The sequence below is a fragment of the Lepeophtheirus salmonis genome, chromosome 6 (assembly GCF_016086655.4).
Source record: "Lepeophtheirus salmonis chromosome 6, UVic_Lsal_1.4, whole genome shotgun sequence".
NCBI lineage: Eukaryota > Metazoa > Arthropoda > Copepoda > Siphonostomatoida > Caligidae > Lepeophtheirus > Lepeophtheirus salmonis.
Window position 1 is genome coordinate 5568508 of NC_052136.2, and position 23707 is coordinate 5592214.

At 33.1% G+C, this 23707-nt stretch overlaps 4 protein-coding genes and 1 long non-coding RNA gene across 6 annotated transcripts; 3 read left to right on the forward strand and 2 right to left on the reverse strand.

Annotated features, from left to right (window-relative positions):
• The first annotated feature begins 8477 nt into the window (after positions 1-8477).
• Positions 8478-14964, forward strand: Sardh (Sarcosine dehydrogenase). 2 transcript variants are annotated; one of them, XM_040713966.2, is made up of 15 exons: positions 8478-8702; positions 8754-8829; positions 8904-9160; positions 10055-10337; positions 10392-10474; positions 10534-10939; positions 12647-12852; positions 12915-13124; positions 13188-13433; positions 13489-13737; positions 13801-13991; positions 14051-14197; positions 14272-14534; positions 14594-14722; positions 14928-14964. In XM_040713966.2, exons 1-14 carry the CDS (start codon positions 8655-8657, stop codon positions 14641-14643), a joined length of 2715 nt encoding a protein of 904 aa, XP_040569900.1. In that variant the 5' UTR covers positions 8478-8654; the 3' UTR covers positions 14644-14722; positions 14928-14964. The 2 variants fall into 2 exon arrangements, with proteins under 2 accessions (XP_040569900.1, XP_040569901.1); XM_040713967.2 differs by lacking the exons at positions 8478-8702; positions 8754-8829; positions 8904-9160 and adding an exon at positions 9225-9900.
• On the forward strand, positions 11340-12542 carry LOC139905744 (uncharacterized). Its single transcript, XR_011780773.1, has 2 exons — positions 11340-11804; positions 11871-12542. It is a non-coding gene; the product is annotated as an uncharacterized lncRNA (long non-coding RNA).
• On the forward strand, positions 14959-18637 carry LOC121119335 (lysoplasmalogenase TMEM86A). The gene is made up of 3 exons (XM_040713973.2): positions 14959-15095; positions 17867-18182; positions 18243-18637. Exons 2-3 carry the CDS (start codon positions 17869-17871, stop codon positions 18601-18603), a joined length of 675 nt encoding a protein of 224 aa, XP_040569907.1. The 5' UTR covers positions 14959-15095; positions 17867-17868; the 3' UTR covers positions 18604-18637.
• LOC121119334 (lysosomal phospholipase A and acyltransferase) lies at positions 14994-17312 on the reverse strand. The gene is made up of 4 exons (XM_040713971.2): positions 17170-17312; positions 16747-17118; positions 16011-16533; positions 14994-15500 (listed from the first exon to the last, which is right to left on the reverse strand). Exons 1-4 carry the CDS (start codon positions 17246-17248, stop codon positions 15230-15232), a joined length of 1245 nt encoding a protein of 414 aa, XP_040569905.1. The 5' UTR covers positions 17249-17312; the 3' UTR covers positions 14994-15229.
• LOC121119330 (gem-associated protein 5) lies at positions 18618-23394 on the reverse strand. Its single transcript, XM_040713965.2, has 3 exons — positions 21141-23394; positions 18768-21080; positions 18618-18691 (listed from the first exon to the last, which is right to left on the reverse strand). Exons 1-2 carry the CDS (start codon positions 22932-22934, stop codon positions 18768-18770), a joined length of 4107 nt encoding a protein of 1368 aa, XP_040569899.1. The 5' UTR covers positions 22935-23394; the 3' UTR covers positions 18618-18691.
• Between the last annotated feature and the right edge of the window lie 313 nt (positions 23395-23707).

Below are 23707 nucleotides of genomic sequence, written 5' to 3' on the forward strand. Positions count from 1 at the left end.
ATAGTAAGATGGTCAATTTATGTAGTGTCTTGACTACACTCTACTAATAATTCACTTTAGAACATAATTAAATTTATAAAATAATATTTACATCTTCACTCGTTCAGAACAAAAACACTACTCTTTTATTATTAGCCGTACAAGAATAAAAAGGATGAATAAACAGATCATCACAAACTAGTAAACTCCAGAAAGTTATATCATAAAATAATAATTATTAACAATGATTAGAGGCACCACATATATCCATACAGTGATGAAAATCCGGTGTGTTTTTTTAGTTGGCCTGGGTTTTTTGGAATTGGTAATCTGTCGAATGAATTATATTTTCCTCCGTAGTTTTCAATATTATTCCATTCCTGAGTAGTGAACATCCTTTCCTAAATAGATTCAATTATGTTCAAAACCTGATTGAATATTCGAGTGAGCTCATAAAAGACAGAGTGTAACCCTGACGATTTGTTGCGGAGTTATAATTGTAAGTCTTTGCAGGACTGGTAGTGGAAATGGGGATCGATATCGGTGTCCTTCGGTGTCGGTATCATTTTCTCCTTCCTCCCTTGTCACTGCTGATTTTAGCTGATCTAATGAAACGTCATGATCGTGATTCTTTTCTCTTCCAAAACATTCAAAATGTCAGGGTTACCATGTCAATTTTCTGTTTCCTTTTTTTAACATGCCCATTCCACACTGGATTTTCATCATTATATATATATCAGGGCGTTACCTCAATAACCCAAAAATACACAGTTTGTTGTCAGCTGTCGATATTTCTGCTTATTTTTGCATAATTAGTGTACTGAATGTTGATTTGATGAGTTAGAATTAGCTCTTGTTAAGTTGATAACACTTCTTCACAATTACTGACTAATAATTCTATATTTGGGAAGAATTGGCACAGAGTTGGCTAACCACCAACTGAATGGGTCTTACAATAAATTTAGGGACATGATATTATTTTTGAGTTCGCCAATTAACGCCGTGCTGAGGCGTACAATGGCAGTTACAAAATTAGAATAGTAAAGCTTTTATTTTATATAAGACACTGAAAATTGAATCGTACTAATTGGATTCCCGAAATTCGCATAAGCAGGGGCGATCGGAGTCCGCCCTCCTCCAAATATCCAAATTTATAAAACATTTAAATCTTCAAAATAATTAAATTTTTCAGATTTTTTTTCAAAATTTAAAATTTTTTGTCAATAACTATCGATTTTTGAAAGAAAAAAATCCATTTTTAATTTAAATCTATTTTAATTTTTTTTCCAAAAATTAACTTTTTCAAATTTTTTTAAAATATTTAATTTTTTGTCAATAGCTATGGATTTAAAAAAGAATATAATCCTGCGGGCACCCTTGATAAATAATTTGAATATTTTATAAAAAATAAACAAAACCAAAAAATAATGTTTTTACTAAAAGAATGACAAATTAAATCTTCAAAACTAATTTTGTTCCGATTATTTTAAAATTCGAATTACTATTTTTTTTAACATGTCTTATGTTCATACAAGCATTTTTAGTATTTTAATTGATATTTACGTCTGCAAAATGGAGGTAGTAGTTTTAAAGCAATGATACATAATTTAAATGACGTATCTCCTACAATTTTCCAACTGTTTATCACGTAATTAAATACGTTTTATCTTTTGGGGTTTTTATACAGTTTACTAACTGCGTTGTATAAAGGATGTTCACTAACGGAGGTTAAGTATTTCATTTCGATATTCAATACTCTAGGCTTGTGAACGGAACGCAAATTTAAACAGCATTGCAAGGAATTTGCTTTGAATAAACGGAATACTGAATGGAACGGACTTTTTTTTTTCAACGCTGAATGCTAAAAATGTGAATTTTGCGTTCTGTCCCAATAGACATCATTTGGCTGTAAATGTAAGCAAATGGGCCAATAAAAATAATAAATCATGTTATCTTGTGTTGTAAGGGCCGCAGTATAGTTCCCCAATCAGTGTTTATAATTGCAATGTAAGTGGAAGTTATTTTCATCGAATAAGGCTGAATAACCGTATTATTTGAGAAATATGATTTTTTCTGTCCTATGAAAGAGAGTTGTGGCTCTTTAGAGGTGAGATGTTGTCCCGTTTAAAGAAATTAAAATAAGCAAACATTCCTTAACTTACACAAGTAATAAATAGTTAAATTTCAGTAATAAATAAAAATCGGAATCAGAAATTAAGTTTTATTTTCCTGATGCCGATTCCATAAAAAAGACCCAATATTTCGATTTCCGATTAATCGTCCCATCACATGTTAACAGAAATCGGAAACATTCTCCTCGATCCATTGCTGCATGGTGCTACCCTTGTGCCCCGGGGTAGAGCCCTGCTGAAACACATTGTTTCCCTATGGGTAGTTGGACTTCGCCCAGGCCAAGACCACCTCCGTGAGAACGTTTTGGTCACCCTTAGTCCCAATTTTCAGACCTTTCGGAAACCAAAACGGGTGAATCCTCTTGCCGTTTGATGCTACAATTTTCAGCAGCTTAGTACAGAATATCTTTTTAATCAACAAACAACAACATCCCCAATGTGTGATTTGCACTGAGGTACTTACGCATGAGAGCCTCAAGCCGTCAAACATGCTCTGGCACTTGAAAACCAAGCCTCTGTCACTCACTAATAAACAATCCGATTTTATCTGCAGAAAGAAAAAATACACGTGCCTATAAGTATAAGCCTACTTTAAATGGAATTAAACACAGAATTTGAGTCCTCCCTATATATGCAAGAAATGTATAAAATAAGAAGTACTCTATTTTGAAATAAGTAATATTATATAGCTGCAGTCTTATAGCTAAAAAAGATATATCATAGTTGACGAATTATTCAAACTAAACATATGAGCAGGTCGGACACTGAAACTCGGTACAAACCACCAGTAGCTTCTGCTCTGTTCAAGAAGCTGCGGCACTGATCTTTCAACAGCTGTGACCAGAGAGACTCTGTGTTTTCACTGTTTCAACTGTTAAGAAGCATTCAGTGACTGATCAGCTGCTTCACGTGAACAAGCTCTGATCTCACTTTGTGCGTCGTTTGAGTGAGCGGGACACCTTGGCCTGTGCGTACGAACGCTGTTTGGGAGAACAGACACACCTGCACGCTTAGTGCATGTATATGGCTGTGTGCAATATTATAAACCAAGACCAGTGTCTTTGGGGGTCGCAGGCTGAAAAGTTTGGGAATCCTTGACTTAGATGATTGGTTGAATACTTTTCAGCATGAGGAAAAACTAGAACTAACCTTACGAAATATGGTCATAGCAGGTTTTTTGAGAAGCAATTACCTATGGATGAATCAGCCTTTAGTCTATACAGCAAAAATATAAACGTTTCTCGTGTGAACAGCACGACCTCTAACTAACACCACTTGGAAAATATCAATGAAGTTGGTTTAAATTATTTTACCAATAATAATTTTTTACAAGTATCAGTCTATTATTATGTCAAAAATAAGTTGTCTGGATCTCGAAAAGAAATCGAAAGGCAGCCATGATTCCGATCTAGGATCTAAAAAAATTAGTCATAACTGCTCGAGTGTGTGTGTTTTTTTTTTGTTTTTTTTTTTAAACTCAAAAATAATCATGCAGCAAGATTCAGCTCGCAGCTAATTTAAATATTCAACCGTTATACTCATGTTGTTCATTGATGACTTTTTCCACACTCAAATACATCTTTTCTTCACCATAGATCATTTCAGTATTTCGATTTTTGATAGAACCCACATTTTCAGTATAAGGTGCTAATATTGTTCTATGAACACAATAACCGGGCTCATAATGGATAATAGAAATACAAAGTTATACGCATGTATGACTGGTGTTTGACTTACAACACGCTTTTTAATAGTGACGTCATAGAATATGATGATTGTTTGCATGTTATTTCAAAATCTATACAATACATCCAAAACAATATACCAAAAACAACTTGAAGTGCGTCTTTATGTCGTTCTCACTTTTTTTTCACACAAAGAGGCTCAGACATTCTTCCTTTGATGTATCAATTATAACCAAACATGGAAATACGGTATGCTTTTTTAGCTGGCCCGTTAGTTTGTAATTGGTAGTATAATGAAGTAATTTGATTTTCCTTAGCAGTTGTCATTATTATTTAATTCGTGAGTAGTGAACATCCTTTCCTAAATAGATTTAATTATATTCAAAACCTGTTTGAATGTTCCTGATTGCTCATAAAAGTTGGAGCGTAACCCTGAGGATTTGTTGCGGAGTTATAATTATAAGTTCTTGTTGGACTTAGAGTAGAATTGGTGATCGACATCGGAGTAATTCTAACAAATGTCATATTTTATATTCTTTTCTCCTTACTCTCTTGTCACAGCTGATTGTAGCTGATCTAATGAGATGTCATGAGCATTATTCTTTCTCTCCTCCAGAACATTCTTCAAATTGTTAGGGTTACCATGCCAATTTTCTGTTTCTTTTTTTTAGCATGCCCATTCCACACTGGATTTTCACCTTTCTCATAAGTGTTTATAAGAATTGCAGCAATCACAGACGCATTAACTGGATAATGCAGTCTTTCCTTCATGTTACTACCTGAAAAATTGCACAGCAGCATGAGGTGGAAGAGGATACAAAAGTTTATTTTTTGTATTTATAAGATGTATACATTTTTTTTTATTATTAATATTAGGGTCAATATTACAAGTAATGACAACTATACTTAAAATCCACTCTGTAATTACATAATATAAGAATATTGATTTAAGGACAATTTTATTTTGTATATAAATGTTATGTACATGTTGTGATGTCTGTTCGAATTGGAATTTGTATATTCACATTGTACAAGGAGCAAATTCTTCGTCTGAAAATGTACTGTTTAATTTCAACATTGTTCATTCAAATAATGATACTATAATTCCATTTTGACCTATTAAAATGATAGGGACGTTATGTATTTATGAGTAATATAACTTTGGGGATTTGAACATTATAATTTGTCAAAGAATATTTATATTTAAGTAATTCGTATTAAATAAGTCAAAAAATGATACTATTAAGATATTCATCATCTGTGGAATATTCAATTAATAAATATTAATCATATACAAGTTGTAACTAACATTCATACGAGAGTGGTCTGAAAAGTTTTCGATCTAACAAATAAATATAACTTTTTTTCTGATTCTTGTCTTTATTTTTCAACATAGACTTCTTGTAACTCTACAAACTTCTCTCAGCGATGCTTCCATCGGAATGTGTAACCCGTCCAAATAGTACAGGCCTTTTCCTCTGCAAAGTAATTCTTCAACAAACACTTTTTGTTTTTGGTTCAATTACTCCGAGTTGGGTTGATATAGATATATTATCTTGTCGTTGAGATTGGAAACTTTACATCACTTTCCATGTCTGGAACAAAATATGTATATTAGAATGACTTTTGAGCAGGGTTACGGAGTGGGTACATAAAATGCCGCCTCCGACTCTATTATTTTGAATGTCACCGACCCCAACACACCATTTTTTAATAATATATTTATAGCCAATATAAGTATCATTAAGTTATTTGAGTCTAGAGACAATAAATATAAATTTAATTTATGGGAATAGGTAATTATTAGTTAGATGTAGTAAATAATTGTGCCAGGTATAAAGAAAATATTTAGAATATAGCAAGATCAAATGAAATGGATCAAAATCTATATATTGCTAATTCATTCACAAGTTTCTGAACATAATTTATGCACTCGTAACAGAGGAACGACAATACACACAACCTCTCATTGCAAAGTTATACTTTACCCTGATAATATTTACTATTCAAATGAACATTACATATAATTTAGACTAAAGTTATGTTATGAATTGAACCTTGTTACCTATTAATACTTATGCTTATATAATTTTGTCAGATGATAGATGAAACATATTGGTTGAATAAATTACGTTTCAAACAAGCGCTAAAAGTACTTTTTCGATAATGAATACGGTTATTCGAGAATTAATAATGTTATTTATTTAGTATTTCAAAAAATACGTAAGAAATAAACAATAATAATTAATAGAAGTTGTAGCACATACATAAAACTACAATTTAAAATAAACAAACATATGTTTACCCAGTCCTAGACATAAATTTAGGATTTTTTGAATGAAGAAAAGATGCTATTATTATGTTCATAGAAATAAAGGGTAAATATTGGATAGATGGTTCATGCCAGCTTTATAAAATTTCGTCAAATGATAGATGAAATATTTTGGTTTAGTAATTTATGTTTAAAACTAAAATAATTATAAAAAAAGAAAACTTTATACTTATTAGTTATTCTAACCTTGAAAAATATCACCCTTATTTTGGAAAAAAGCCAAAATCATCACAACTATGGGACATTTTGGATACTAATTTGAAGGGAGTTAATTCAATCACAACCTTGTTTTTGAGGAATGAACTTTAATAAAACGGACTTATTTATAGAATAAGGACAAAACCAAACTATAATGTGTTTTTTTTTCTCAAATTGAATATTTTTTTTCTCAAAAACATCTTATAACTATATATATGTTTTCTTCTTTGAATTATCCTCAGTATTTGTCATCAAATAAATTAGTCTTATTCATCCTTTGGGTGTCCTGTAAATTATACTTAAAGGAGCAATAAAAGTTATATAAGTATCTTACATCAAATTAAGGTTTACAACTAGGTCTTGGGTATCTACACTAGGGGCGTCGGCACGGGATGGGCTGTAGCCACACCCATTAAGAAATGTTTACTTTTTTTAGAAAATTTAATATTTGAAATTGAATTTAATATAATTTTTTCCCCAAAAATTAAATTTCCTGAGAATAGCTATGGATTTTTGAAATTTAATTTTTGAATTTTTTTTGCAAAAATTTAATTTTTTGCGAACAGGTGTGGATTTTAAACTTTTATTGCACAATTTTTTTTTTTTTAAATTTAGTGTTAATAATTCAATTTTCAATTTTTTTTTCTACCAAATTCAATTTTTTTTTCAAAATTTTTGATTTTTGATTTTTTTTCCAAAAAAATTCCAATAACTAAGCCTGCCCAAAATATAATCCTGAGTACGTACGCCCCTGTACACTCATCCACGATATTTTAATCATAAGCCCTTAACTAACTTAAATATCCCTCTGAAATATTTGGGGTGTATGGATTTCCTTCTTTTCTTGATGTTTCCATGTTGAGGTATTACTTTAAGGATTTTCAAATATGCGTTTCCTTAATTTATGATAATTTTATTTATAGTAGGAACATAACACTACTATTTATATTTGTACAAAACAAGATTATAAGCTGTTTTTTTTAATAACAAAATTCTGGTTATATCCAGATAAAACTGCTCTTTATATGCTCAACTAATTGTTTTTATTTCACATATCAATAATCCTGAAGATTTTGACCAAAGAAATAATGATTACGTTCACCCTCATTGATTAGTTGGATTGAGCGCCTGTTAATGTATGATATATTTACTATTTTTCTATTGATATATAATTATTTATGTACAAAAAAGAAGTTATTCCTGTTCACAAATTTTTGTAGAAAATACATTTTTCATTCAATAATTGTATTTTTTTAAATTATATAATATGAACAATCAAACTGTTGAGTCTTTATTTAGCCCGTCAACACAAAAGCAATCTGGAATGATTTTTCTCAAAATTACATTTATCAGCAATGATCAATCTGAGTAACCTTTAGATGTGCTGCAAATTCGTCATATATATCGGCGGAAATATAAGTTTTTTAAATAAAATAAAGATTCACAACTATAGTTAAAACTCTTGGCTATCTACTCTCATCCTAGAAAGTTGAATAATAGACCAATGATTGACTCAAATATGCCTATGAAATATTGAGTTGTATGTCTATATGAAGTAAAAAAATGGAATTTTCTTCGTTTCTTGATTTTTGTTCAATATTTTTTTAATGCTGACGCACCACATATGATAATAGTAGACACAAAAATCCTCAAGTCATCATTAGTCCATCCTTGGTACAGTTGAAGTCCCCAATATTTCATTTTAGGAGTAGCTAAAACATAGAAAACACTACGTACTTTAATTACATAGTAATATTTCAAGTTCGTAGTTTTTATATAAAGATTAATTATAACTGGACTGGGAAAGACATATTGTTTACTACGGCATGGCTGACATTTTTTGTATTTTGAGATAGTCTTATATAGCTTTCAAATTTTGTATAAAGGAGAATAAAACACACGTCTTGAAAACGATGTAAAAAATACAATTTAAACTCTTAACATAAGTTCAATAAAATGATGTTTCTTAATATGATTCCTATTTGTTGGATGATACGCTCATATGACCGTAAATGAATGATCAGATGTTGGGCTCTTGTTCTTTTAAGAAGAAAACGTAATAATATGTTTGTCAAAACATTAAAGAGAGTTCGCACTTCCTTCAATCTTATGTTTATTATTTATAAATAATAAACATATATCCATCACAGCGGATATGCTGTTATAAGAAAAATTTCGGGCGAACTTCGATTCAACAAGAGTTTTCTTTCATTTGAGTTTTGTATTATTTGATCATTTATATTCAAGGAGTAAAGGAAGGAACACACAGACTCGAATACAGTATTAAATATTATACCAACAGGGAGGCATACAAAGAACAAAATAATAATGTTTTGTCGATGCTCAAAGTTCTTCCATCATCGCCGTCAATCAAAAGTAATATATTCCCCTTTTAAATCTATTAATATACCATTTTATTTTTTATAGATAAAATTCCATGGAAATCGATCATACTCTACACCAAATAATGAAGTTAAAAAAGAGGCTGACGTAGTCATTATAGGTGATTTTTGCCATTTAAATGTTACACAAATGATTCTTCTTATTAAATAAATTACTTATTGCTTAATTTATCAGGGGGTGGAAGTATTGGATGTCAAACAGCATACCATTTGGCCAAACGAGGGGTCACAAATGTAGTTCTTTTAGAAAAAAATAAACTCACATCTGGAACGACATGGCATACAGCCGGATTATTATGGAACCTTCGGAATTCAGATGTTGATAACCAACTTATTCATCACTCTGCAAAGGTGTTTAAAAGCCTAGAATCGGAAACTGGAGTATCCACTGGTTGGATAAATAATGGGGGATTGTTCATTGCCAATAATAAGGTGAATATTACAATAGTTGAGAACAGGGGCGTTGCTAGCTTTCATAATTAGGGGGAGTTTCGCTACAAAAAGGGGCTAGCAACGCCACTGGTTGAGTATTCATACAGTTTTTGTCTTTTATTTTTATCGATCTTTTAATATATATATATATATATATTTGAGAACTAATTCGGCAATCCTCTTAACTTTAGATAACTTGAGGTCAACAGTGCTCACTTAAATAACTGCTAATTTAGTTTTGTGTGACATATCGTCAACAAAGTAGTTGAGTATTGTTGGTCGAGAGAACTCTCTTATGTAGTAAGAGATCACAACTCCATACGCGGGATTTTCGAGAGAAATGAAGAAATTTCGGAGGACCCCATCAGCGGCTATGCTGGATTTCATTTTGTAATTTTTTCAGCAAATCTACCTTTAAGAAACTCGTCGTGGACTGGAAGACATTAAAGAATAATTTTACATTTACAGATACAGTTTTGCCAAGAATACAAGGATCTTTCATCGGCCAGGCCCTTTTCTTAAATGTTTTTTTTTTTCAGTGACTCAAATTACATAATATAATGGAAGACATGATTTTTTTAAACGGATTTTTGTTCCCGAATTTTATGTTTTTCATGTGATTTAAAAAAAAATATATCAATTAATCCAAGGGACAAGTAATACAAGAAGAATTACTCTGTCGTCTTCGTAAAAAACTACTTCTAAGGCGTCTCTATATTTCTATTTATAGAAGGAATTAGGTGAGGTTCGAGGTTATTTTTTTAAATAAATATTTTAAATTTCTCAATAAAATATGTTAACGTGGACGATTCGGTTTGTAAGATTATTTTATAGCTTTTTCAAGGAAGAAGTCAAATATATTTTTTTTAATATATCATGTTTTAAAACCCTTAGCAACGATTAGATGAGTACAAAAGAATGCATACTTTAGGTCGAGCAACAGGGGCTGAGTCATTTATTATTTCTCCTACGGATACAAAAATAATTTGTCCACTATTGAAAGTAGATGATATATTTGGTTGTCTGTACTCTCCAAACGATGGGACTATTGATCCTAGTGGACTTTGTCAAGCTCTTAGTCGTTATTGTGTCAATAACGGAATACAAATATTTGAAGATACCTCTGTTGTTGATATTTTGACTGAAGAAACTAGTCTCTCAGGCAGAAAGATAAAAGGTTCCCATTTTGAATTACTAAATTATATTCCCCTATTTTAACATTTATATATAGGAGTTAAAACATCAAATGGTTTTATCAAGACAGAAAATGTCGTCAATTGTACTGGAGGCTGGGCAAATTACATTTCTCGAATGGTACAATTCCCCAATTTCAAAAGTACCACAACCCAATCTCAATTTCTAATATTTTTTAGGTAGGTATCGAAACCCCTTTGGTTGTTATGAAACACGCGTATGTAACAACCGATCGAATTGAAGGGATTGAAAGATATCCAAATATTCGGGATCATGATCTCTCTATATATCTCAAACTACAAGGAGATGCTCTTCACATTGGAGGCTATGAAAATAATCCGATAATCTTGGATAAATTAGATGAAGAGTTTTCTTTCGGTTTATATGATCTGGACTGGGATGTTTTTGGGATTCATTTGGAGAATGCTATAGAAAGATTGCCTGCATTGGAAATGGTAGGAATAAAATCCACCATATGTGGACCAGAATCATTTACTCCTGATCATAAACCCATAATGGGAGAAGATCCAAGAGTACGGGGATACTTTCATGGAAATGGATTTAATTCTGCAGGAATGATGTTCGGTATGTTAATAATTTCATAAAATTAGTGGGGATCAGAGAATGGGTGAATAATAAGGACACCATTTAAGAGTAGGGGAGGCCGTAAACAATTTCGACATGCCCTTTTTCTCCATATCAAAAAAGTTACATTCCCAAATAATTTTGTCGACTTTTCTTCGAGATTGAGGTTGAGAGTTGAAAGTAATTTTTTTGGGAGACAATATCTTTGTAATTGTGTCTGCTGTAAATTATATTAATTGAATTATTGATTGTTTTGATAATAATTGAAATAATTTAAGCAAAATTCAAACTCACTCATTGCGGATAAATTTGAGATATTGTAACACTCAGTACAGTTGCAAGAAGTGTTGTTGAAAGGTATATTCTTCTTAATTATCTTTTTTCGATAGTACTGGCCCTCATTGTTCCTATCCGTTTTTCATGAGCTCAACCTTAGATGTTCTCTCCTCAAGAATAAAAAACAATAATATTAACAGCTTGAGACAGCAAATTTCACATGACGTGATGACACTTTAGTCTCTAGAGCGCTACCTGCCTGAGCTTAAGCTACGGACGCTCCTTAATAAACCTCATCTAAATTCACATTCATTATTTAAAATTCCCTTTTCTTTTTTAATATGAAGGCATGCTATATGCAAAAGGGCTGCGAGATTTTATGAATATGACTACATTGTTATTTCTTAGATCAAAAATGTCTACGCGGATTACATGCAGAGAAACTTTGCTTTCTTAATTTACATATTTTTTCGCTTCACTCAGCTAACATGTTTGTTTGCCAAAGCAGGGCCTTGAAGATGGTTGTGAGAGTGAACTTCTCCCATCTATAATATTAATATAAAGATGTCTTAATCTGCTATAATACATTGTAAGTTAATAATTCAAAACCTTGAAGGGTTTATTTATTTGTTCCTCAAAAATTATTATTTAGCAGAATTATCTTTACTTCTAATTTAAACTAGTCCTGTGCTAGTCCTTATTATTCGGTTCAGTCCAGTCTTAGGAGCGGTCCTTCGGACTATCAGTACTAGAACGGATTAAAAAATGAAGAAATATAGTTAAGTGACGTCATCAAGGACCGAACTTTATAAATTTAAGGACCAGACCGAGACGGCAGTACTAAATAAGGACTGACACTAAACTATTTCAAACTGAATTTTAATTAAATGATTCTACTCTCCCCGGCTACATTTGAAGAGTCGCAATGAAATACAATTTGTGAAAAAAACTACTGACTGGTCAAATCTCTAAAAAGTGGACGTATGTTGCAACAATATGTTCACTGACGTAAAAAATCATGCCATTTTATATTTCGGGAGAAAAATAAACATGCTATATTCATAGTTAGCCCAATTTTAATTGATGTGAATACTTTATTCGTTCTTATTGATGTCAAATCGTATACTCATTCCTTACTTCTGAATTATATAAAATGTAGCAATTAGACGGATAAAAATTTCAAAATAGCACAAGAGATATATGAATAAAAAATTTATTTTCCCTCTCGATAGATGACATCCATATGTCCAAATATTATAGCCTTTACGCAATACTGTATAATTGATTAACTAAAGATAATTAATGAATACATCAACTAAGAATCTCACCACCTAATATCTTATAAAGATTTGAGCTTTTCATATACAAGCACATATTAGATTGTATTTTTATTTTTCTACTTTCATGCGTGTGAATATTCAATTTGATCAGGTGGAGGATGTGGAGATCAATTAGCAGCATGGATAATTAACGGTCGTCCAGAACTAGACATGTATTCATTCGATATCAGAAGATTTTGTCCTGAGACGACCAAATATAGTAAATGGGTTGTAGAGCGAAGTCACGAAGCTTATGTTAAAAATTATGCTAACGTTTTCGTTCATGATCAACCATTGGCCGGGAGAAACATAAAAAAAGTAGCTCAACTATAATTAATTAAATAGATCATTCCATGAATATGTATATTGATTATTTTTAGGATCCTTTTCATGATGTACTCGAAGCAGACGGTTGTTTCTTTGAGGAAAGATTTGGATGGGAACGGCCAGGATGGTTTTACGATGAGCCAACTACTGTTCGAAAATATGATTATTATGGGGCTTATGGTAAAGAAAAGGAATGTGATTATTCTTACATTCAGCATTTGGAGAAGGATTACACATACGACTTTCCAGATAACCATAATGAAGTAATCATAAACCCATGTACCATAGCCCATTCCTCACATTAAATCTTATACCATACATTACAGATAAGGAACGAATGTTGGGCTGCAAGAAACACGGCTGCACTTTTTAATATGACATATTTTGGAAAGTTCTATTTATTTGGTCCAGATGCTCGTGAGGCTGCAAATTGGATTTTTTCTCAAAATTTAGACTCAAGTCCAACCAACAAAGTTATTTATTCATGTATGCTCAACAAAGATGCTAAAATCGAGGCGGATTTAACGGTTTCTCCTCTTCATTCTTCGATTCATTTTGGTCCAAAATTTCAAGTGGGCCTTTCGAAATATTATCTAGGAAATTAATTATTAAAAAAATATTTTCTAGGGTGAAGGATTCTATATTGTTACTTCAGGAGGATCAGCTGGTCATAACAAGACTCACATGCTAAAAGCAATTCAAGACAAATCCTTTAATGTACAACTTTTAGATATATCCCGTAATATTGGTATTTTGTCACTACAAGGGCCATTCTCCAGAGACATCCTAAAAATAGCTTCAAATAATGAGGATGATTGGACTAATGAATCCTTTCCAGTATCTTCTCAAAAAGAAATTGATATTCAAGGCATCAAAGTAATGCGAATATAATATTAATAACTCATTATGATCACAATATTGAATATTTTTTATAAATAGGTCCGTGCTCTTCGAGTAAGTTTTGTTGGAGAAATGGGCTGGGAGCTTCACATTCCAAATAAGGATTGTGTTCAAATTTATAATATATTGCATGAAACCGGTAAGAAATTTGGCATGGTTAATGCCGGATTTAGAGCATTAGACTCACTCTCCATTGAAAAGGGATATCCTCATTGGCATCAAGAGATTCGGTTTGTCACTTATTATTACCTTCAATTTGGTTTTATTAAATATTTGATATTTTTTACAGTATGGACGACAGTCCTATCGAAGCTGGTCTTTTATTTTCGTGCAAGTTAAATAGCGACACGGATTTCCTTGGGAAGACTAAATTAGTAGAAGAGAAGAAATTAGGGGCTCCTCTAAAAAGAAAATGCTGCTTTACCCTGGACGAATCGTATGTGTATTATATATTAATCTAATCCATTCGCATGTATCCATCTCTCTCTCTCTATTTTTTTTTTTTTTAAGTCCGGAAGTATTTCTTTTGGGTAACGAGGCAATCATTCGCAACGGAGAAGTAGTTGGATTCATACGAAGAGCGGATTTCGCATTTCATCTTGGGTGCCCCATCGCATACGGCTATGTTAAAAACTCTAATGACAAAAAAGTTACTATCAAATGGCTCAAAGAGGGATCTTATGAAATTGAAAGAATCGGAGAGAAACATAGGGCCACTCTCCATATAAAATCTCCATTTGATATAGAGAATGAGAGAATTAAAGGATTATATGGTACGTTTACAAGTAAAAGGATATTTTGATTTGTAATTAATATATATTTTTTGTTATAGGAACAGCTGAGGGAGATCAGCCAACAGATACTGGAGCCGTCATTCTTTAACATTTATTCAATTTAACATGTGTTATTTTTTATTTATTCGAGCATTTATTCTATTTTATTATCCTATGTTTTCCTATTTATGCACTGTTCCGACCTTTAGGTTTATTATATGTCCAATATATGTTTATAATTAAATATAATCAAATACTTGTTTTAAAATCGTTTATTGTATCATCAATTTCATTAATTATTGTGAGGTGTAAAATAGAGCTATTTTGTCAAAGTCAAAGAAAGATTCAATATAAAACATAAGTTTATCTTAAGAAAACGAAATATTATACAAGATGAATCCCTCTTAAATGATTAAACAATTTACAAACATTTCACTAGATAAGAAAAATCAACAACTATTTAACAACTTAGTCAGTTTGTTTACTATTATAGTCTACGATAAAGCTATAAGACAAATAATGATATATAAATATCTATCAGAGGAAAAACATTAGTACATGGTAAGCAATCATTTATTTTAATCATTAAAAAAAATTAGGAATTAATCCTGACGTTCTCATATTACAGTGGATTTTGAATAATAATTTCCTGTTCACACCATTTGGAAGAAGCACATATCTACATATAGATCAAATTAAGGTACAACAGTTATTTTTACATCAGAGAATAAATCAAGCTCAGAGTTCAAGGTTTTAAGAATATCAGTTGTGTAATTTACTACACCAGGATCTCTCAAAATAGTTAAGTGATCAATTCTTGGGAATACATGGTGGTGAAGGGGTTTATTCTGTTCTTTTGACCATTTATTACAAGCCATTAGACTCCTCAGATTAACTGTACCATCTCCATCCCCAGTTCTGAGCACAGGGTCACCCATAGGCCAAGTCCCAGGTGGATAAATTAATCTTAAAATGAAATAGAGTTGCTGTAAATCATGTTGGATATACAGGGACGTCGACAGGGGTGGGGGTGGCCCCCTCCCAAATTAAGGAATTTTTGGTTTTTTACTAGAATTTTTTAGTCATCCGTGGAAATTATGGAGCAGAGCAAAAAATGTAATATTTGCAAATATATATATTATATTGTGACATAATATAATATATATATATGGATTTATGATTTTTTTTTTAAATTCCAAAAACCAAGCACCCTCCCCCCAAATATAATCCTGCGGACGCCCCTGATAGAATCTATTGGGTATTACATATACCTAATGTTGTGTCGGTCCTTATTTACGACTAAAGATAGCAGTCCAGTCCAGTTCAGTCCTAAAACCTGTTAAAATTCTGTTCTAGACGTCACTTAACATTATTTCTCCTTTTTTAATCACTACTGAACGGTCTTAAGAACGAGTCCTAAGCCTGAACTGGACCGAATAAATCAGGACTGATACCACGCTAAATATATCTACGTACTTGGAAGTAGTGTCAACCTTTGTTCCATGTAGACAATATGTATCTACTTGAGGGGCTTTAAGTCCTTTATTGATATCCCTGACATCCTTCCACATTTCGTAGGAGTCCAATTCATTAAAAGCATAATAGAATTCTTTAAAATCCGAGACTGTTAAATTAATCTTTCCAGTAGAAACTAAAGTTTCATTTGGATGCCAATAGTCTGAACTAGGCATTAACCAGGCCAATGATGGAGATGTCCTTTGCTCAACCATTAAACTTTTACTATTTAATATCCAAGATCCCAAATTATCTCCCATCGAAAAAACTTTCATAGCTCTCATTGTCCCAGCCCATACACCAGCCAATGAGATGAAAGATCGAATATATTTATCCTTCCATTCCTGGGTTTGTTGATTAAAGAAATATAGAGTAATTGGACAGCCCATGCTGTGACAAATGATAATGACTTTGATGTTCTTATTAGTCGAATATGCTTTTTCAATTAGATTTTTATAATCTGTAAAAAATGATCCAAGTTCATCTATATCAAAAGAAAAATAAGGAAAAAAAAAACTGTTAAACAAGTTTTATAGTAGTAGGACATTTAAGTTCAAATAACTATGTAACAACATCAGATGGCCCCAGCGATGAGTGATCATAGATAAACCCACAAGACTTATCATCACAATTACTGGTTAAATTTTATCATCATAAATACTATTTCTATTATTATTTCGTTATTGAACTTACTTACTAGGAGCTTTTCTAAAATCATAGGGTGCACCAAAAATATTAACATCTCTTTTGTAGCCAAGGGTCAGGAGTCTCTTTACCATTTCCGCAAAATATACAGAAAACCCTCTTTCTGACGTATCCAAATATTCAACGGATGCAGATGTCCCAAATCCAGGAATACGAATGTTAACACCATCATTATTTCTGGTGGTACGAGTCTTAGAGTCATAGAGTAACTTAATGTTATCTGCCCAGCAGTCTATTACTTCGGGAACCATAAGCTCCAAATTAAGCCACAAAGGAAACCAATCGCTGGTTTTCGAGCAAATGTAATGAACGACCGATGTTTTGTTTAACTTTGCTTCGACTTGTGAGCCTCCATCCCCCGGAACTAAAAATCATTAAGGATGTAAAAAATCAAGATTCGTATAATAATCCTTACTGAGTACTACGGGGTATACGTCCTCGGAGAGAGAGGATTGAACCAGAGAAAAAAGGAGTAATATAATAGTTAGTGACATATTTATTCGTTGAATCCAGAAAAACTACTAAAAAGTAGAATAAATAGAAACGCAGCTCGTTTTTTTATCTCCTTCCCCCGTGACCCACGATCCATTCAGATTTAAATAAAACATTGTACGTCAAAAAAAGAAAGAATTTATTATTATTAATTCCTTCCACTCAGCTTCTCATTTTTCTTGCTAGCTTATTTAGTTAATAACAAAACGAGCTACAAACTACACATTTTTCTTGAGTTACAATTGTTGTCTTGATCTGCTTCGGCTTCATATTTGTAGTAATAATTGGAATTAATATTATCCATTTGCGAAATTGCACATCCCCAGGATATATGAATGGACTTTTTAATTAATTAAATTCAGTGGGAGTAATATGTTTATATATAAATATTTAAAGTTGTTTAATCACCAAATATATAATTATATAATGTCCTTTTTAAACACCGTTGTACATAATGTACAATAAACAGGGAGATTAAACATATTTGAAATTGCACAGTAATGAGTAATACTTTGAATCATTGCGCTAATCACTAATGTCAAATCAATTTTCCATCATCCCACCACCCAAGCAGTTGGTAAACAATGTTTATATAACACTTGTATGTATGTACTTTTCAGAAATGGAATGGACCCATCAGCATAGAAAGCTATTACCATTTTATTTCTTCCAAATTATATATTGGATCATACGAATCCAATCAAAAGAAATAGAGTCCATTGAGTCCGTAATCATAAAATGCCTACCTATTGGGAGTCTTTTATTATACGGTCTATATACTAAAATCCAACCGAATCAGAGAAAAATATATTACTCCACTCTTCTGGGTCTCTTCTTCTGCTGTATTGCAGACGGTTTACTTGTATATGAGAACATGTTTCTTTGGGGTATGATAACTTTTGCAATAGGACACATATTCTACCAAATAGGCCTAGGGTAACCAAAAAAGAGACGAAAAGCTAAACAGACATTAATGTTAACTGTATTATTTTTCAGATGGAATAAATTAAAACCCAAGATAGGACTTGTCCTTCTGGCTATAATGGGAGCTGTGATGGTTTTCATTATACCTCATATCACAAATTCAACCATTCAGATGATTACTCCAATATATGGGCTTTTACTAGCTTCCAACGTGTGGCGTTCAATCGCCCGAGCAAGCAATTTTATAGAATCGATGTCTGGAATTGGATTCGTATTATTCGCCATTTCAGATACAGCTCTTATAATTACTAGATATTATGTAGATTTAAAAATGATGGGTTCTATTTTAATAATGGCTACGTACTACTTGGCCCAATATTTCATTTCCCTTGGAGTATTTGCTAATATGGAACTATCTAAAAAAGTTTTATAAAGACTGAAATACACTTTTAGTATATATAAATGTATTTTTACAGTAACTATTATGATAAGCCAGCTTAACAAAAAACGAAGAAGTGTTCCTAAAAAAAAATATTTTTAATTATATTAATTTGGAAGATTATTTATACTTTTTAAAAGGATGTAAAAAGCAAATACCTATGTTAGTTCCATAAAATATTTCTGATCCTTAGTGGCTCCTTTCCAATAAGCCCATGTAGCAATATCCTTAATTCTGCACTCAACCATACCCTTGGGGTCTCCCAAATTCTTTTTGACTCCTTCTAATAGTTTTAGAATGTCCTTCAAAGCCTCAGTAATATCCGGATATGGACAAGTCAAAACATTAGTCCGTGATTGTTCCCATTTGAGCTTTTGAATTTCTTTGAGTGCATTGATTTTAGTTGATTCACAATTATCGTAGAGAAATCTTTCCTTAAATGATTTGGTTAGACCCATAGGAGGAGGCATGTCAGGCATATCCGTGCCCGAGGGAGGAGGTATGTCAGACGCTAAAACAGTTTTCCAATTACCCTCACTCGTCAATTCCATTGTCTGGGTGCTATTTCCACCATGCGGAGTGCAATGGTCGGGCTCTTTTAGAGACAAAGCCTTCATATTTGGAAGAACCAATTCTTCCACTTCGTCCCTCTCTTCCTCAGGCTCTGTTTTAATCACATTTTCTTCCTCATTATCAAACATTTTCATTGCTTCATCCGCCTCCTCAATGTCATAAAGAAGCTTTTGGGAATTAATTACGTCTTCACGCATCAGATTAAAGGATATATCCTCAACAATATCAGCATCACAAAGGTTGACGTGTTCATTAAAATACCTTAATTTTACATAGGATGTATAGCATTGCAAGGATTCCAACTCTTTCCATCGACATTGCCAAGCAAGTGGTTCATTCCATAAACAAATACCTACATTTGGAGGATCTGAGTTTCCATTTGACAGAAGAAATGCATGTATAAGCTTGGCAGCAAACTCTGCTCCAAAATCCAAGGATTTTTCAATCGATTTGACAAGATGTAAAATACTTCGTTCTTTAGAATGTACTGAGAGGGCGCACATAACTATTTCCTCAATATAACTAACTTTGGAAGAAACGACGCATTGACTTTTAAAACTGGAATAGAGTTCCTCATAGTCTTCCGGTCCTTTCAAATCTGTAAAAATTGATTCTTGAAGAATAATAATAAGTCCTTTCTGATTATTATTGGGTATACTTTCTTCCGACCAAAGAACCTGCAAACTTGCCATAGATTCGTCCAACAAATTTTTAGCAGAGACGAGTAAAGAGAAATAACATTTAATTGTCGAAAGATCTTTTCCCCAATCAATTAAATTATTGAGAGACTTCCAATCCCCTTTTTCGATGAAAGAGGAAGCTGCTTGAACTCCCAAGATTTCAGCTTTTTCCAGCTCGCCATGGCGATGGTATAATATACCGGCTACTTCCAAACATTCTGGAGAATCTTTTATTTTGGCTAGAGTACTTGCTGCAGTCACAGATTCACCCGCAGCAATCCAACAACGAGTAGCTAATTCATAACGACCATCGCACGAAGTTAACTGAGCCCACGAAATGTACACTTTCCTCAAAAGTTCTTCATTCGAATTTAATCGGCCTTTAATTAAAGAAACTGCACTTCTGAAATATTTTCCATCCAGCAATACTTGAACAGCTTTTAAAGGATTTTGACCCATTAAGAAGTAAGAAGATGCCTTAAGGTAGTCTGATTGAATTTTAATTAGTTGTTCAGCATAAGATTCACAGGCTTCTATCCACAGTTGCTGTCCAGCACTAGCAGCTAAGGACACTAACCAATCGTTTAAACGACCATTAGACATTGCTTTTCGAACAATGGTTCCTAAATCTGCCGACACCCATAGACCTAGCGTTGCTGCCGTTTCATATTCGCCTGAGCTTAAAATATTGGATACTTCATCACTCGCAAAAGTTTCATCATCAATGACGGAAGGAATAAAATATTTGAGATGAGGCTTTTTCTCGAGAATAGATTGAGCGGAAGTCGAGCCTTTATTATTGTCAGAGCTATTTAACTTGTCTAAAATAAGAGCATCCTCGTGGATGAAGGACTCACTTTCGTCTTTATTACAGAGAGGGAAAAAACTTTTTTCATAATTTTTTTGTTTCAGTGTTTTTGTATTGGAATTGGAAGGCTGCTTAGGATTATTACTCTCAAAAACATTGGACTTTTCTCTGGATTCATCATCCTCATAAGTTGCTGGGGATATATCCCATTTAGTATTAGACTTTTTGGTTTTTTTAAGTACTGGAGGGACTTTATGTTCTAGTTCTGAAATCTTCCATGTATACAAAGTAGAATCATCAGCACCAGTATATATTACGTTTGGATCCGTCATACTCCATGATGCACATAGGAGCCTTTTAGTATGACCACGAAAATTAGCCAGGGGTTCACCTTTGATAGCGTTCCATATCTTTAAAAAGCAAAAAAAACAATCAATTACGAAAAAATAGAAAAAATAAATTATGATTACTTGAGCAGAGAGATCATATGATATGGATAATAGCTTTGCTTCATCATGAGGACTCCAGATAACTTTAACAACTTTGGCATTATGCCCTTTTAATATTACTGTTGGTTTAGTTAGGAATGTATTTTCTGTGGATGTTTTTGAAAAAGCAAAGTCCAAGTTCCAAATGGATATATTTTCTTCATTCGTGGATGCAGCCAACCAATTAGAATATTTGGAAATATCATCATCATTATAGTATAAGGGATGCCAAGACACACAATAAACAAGTTTTTGGTGATATTTTAGTAATGCAATGGTTCTGTCTTTTGAGAGGACAGATACTGTACCATCCAGATGTCCCAAGGCAAAAGTCACCTCTTCATTATCCTTTCCTTGTAATGGCTTACATTCCAAGTCGGAGTAGCTTGGAGAATCCTTATTATCATTTTTCGCATAAAAAGGAGATTCTTCACAATTACTCAAAACAACTGAGGTTGACTTTGTTTCGTGCATAACAATAAGTCCGTCACCCGCTGAATAAAGAACATGTTCATTCGAAGTGGAATCCCACATCTTCAATGGCGCCCAAAATATCTTATAGACCGGACCCTTGTGTTTGTACTCATACATACTTGGCTCTGGATTCCGAGAAGTAATATCTATAACACAAACATGCCCCTCTTGCATCCCAAGTCCAATCACTCCCTCTTTGTCCGGATGCCAGGCAAGGGATATTATTTTCATCATTTTAAGCTTTCTCCAAAAAGTTTGAACATCCAAGACACCTTCACTAGATACATGAGAGTTCCAAATTCTTAATTTTCCATCTCCCCCGCCAATAGCTAGAGTGGATCCTTCTATAGGATTGGGCAGAATGGAGTAGACACCAAGTGAAATAGTAGGAAGAGTGAATTTATGTGTCTTGCTTTCGATTTCATATGATATTAAATTGTTATCCGAGGCAAAGGAAAGGATATTTGTGGTTTTTGATTTACGTGACACGAGGGATATGACATTACTTTCCGGACCATGCAGACTATGAAGCACACTGGACTTTTTTGTGCTAAGATCCCATTGAAGAAGTTGATTGTTGGAGGAGGAAATAAATACGTCCTTGGAAGGCCATGATAAATGGACTTCTTTTTTGATTCGTGAGTGATGATTGAGATATAGTTTATGCGTGAAGTGATTGGAGACAAGAGGGTCCCATATGAGTATTTCCCTGCAGGTTGCAGATGCAAGGAGAGACTCTCCCCATACGAGAGAAGTAATGTCAATTTCATGATGTTTAAGGAACTTGATCACCTTGGCTTTGTGAATAACATAAATGAATTTAGAGGCTGCAATAACGTAAATATCCTGTTTTTGGGGATGTGCTTGGATGAGATGGCCCTTGCACTGTGAGGAAAGAGGTTTGTAGATTTCAATATAATTTAACTGTGGAGTGTAAGAAACAACAGATCCATTGAGATCCAGAGAATAGAGAATGGAGCCGTGTCCCCAGGAGAGATTCATGATGCCATTGGACCCGTGGCCTTCGTGTCTACCAATCAATTTAAACTCGTAGTTTAGGAGGAGAAGGTGCCCATCCTCAAAGCCCAGTGCAAGGCGGGAATCAGACTCCTCAGGGCTCCATTCCAGAGCATTCACCCGGCTATTCCCTTTGAAAACTTGAATGGCCTCTTTAAGGCTCAGGAGATGAATCACTGTGTTCTTGTGTCCATACGTGAGGGTCCCCTTCTGAGAGAGGCTCATACACCTCTTGGACGGATAAGGAGGGAAATAGTGCTGGATAGATCTGTTAAGGCCTTCCATTTCATTCAAATCCAATATAAGATTCAGTTCAACTCTTAATTAACTATTTCTCGAACTCTATGAGATTCAGTAGGAATCACATCAAATGCTTCTTGAAAACAAATGAAATTCAAAACTGGGAGTCGGCAAATGCTTTCATGACGTCACTCAACTCATTCCCTCTTCTCTTCACCTCTGTCTTTATTTGCCCCACTCAAAGCGTTAGTTATACACGGTATATATCAATAGGTACCTCGCAACCTTTCCCTCAAAAACAAAAAGAACAAAAGGCCCAAAATCTGTCGGTAAATAATTATTCCCAACTGTAGAACTATTATTCAATAACAGTTCAGAATTGTTGACGACTGATTATTAGTAAAATCAATTCAACTAATCAATGTTCAGAACACTTATAAGAGGCAAGATACTTTCTTGATAAGGGGTAATGAAGTAGAAACATCGGCAGCTGATGACCAAATACGGGGTAATTTTTGGTTTGTTCGAGTATATTGAGGTAACGTTGCGCCTTTCAGCATAGAATTTCCTTCTATATCTTCGACCAAGGAGTACAACAACTACCTGAGAAACATTTGCTAAATCACGCAACCTGTTTTGTGGAAAAATATTATTTTTGATTATATATAATAAAACTAGCCGAAGAGAAATATTTAAGTCCTTTTATTAGCTGTTCCCGTTTTATCATGCAATAACTTACTCTTTTTCTTAATATTATTCAAAAAAATGGTTTTCATTGTCATAACTATGGATTGTTTAGGCCAAAAATGGTTACCATC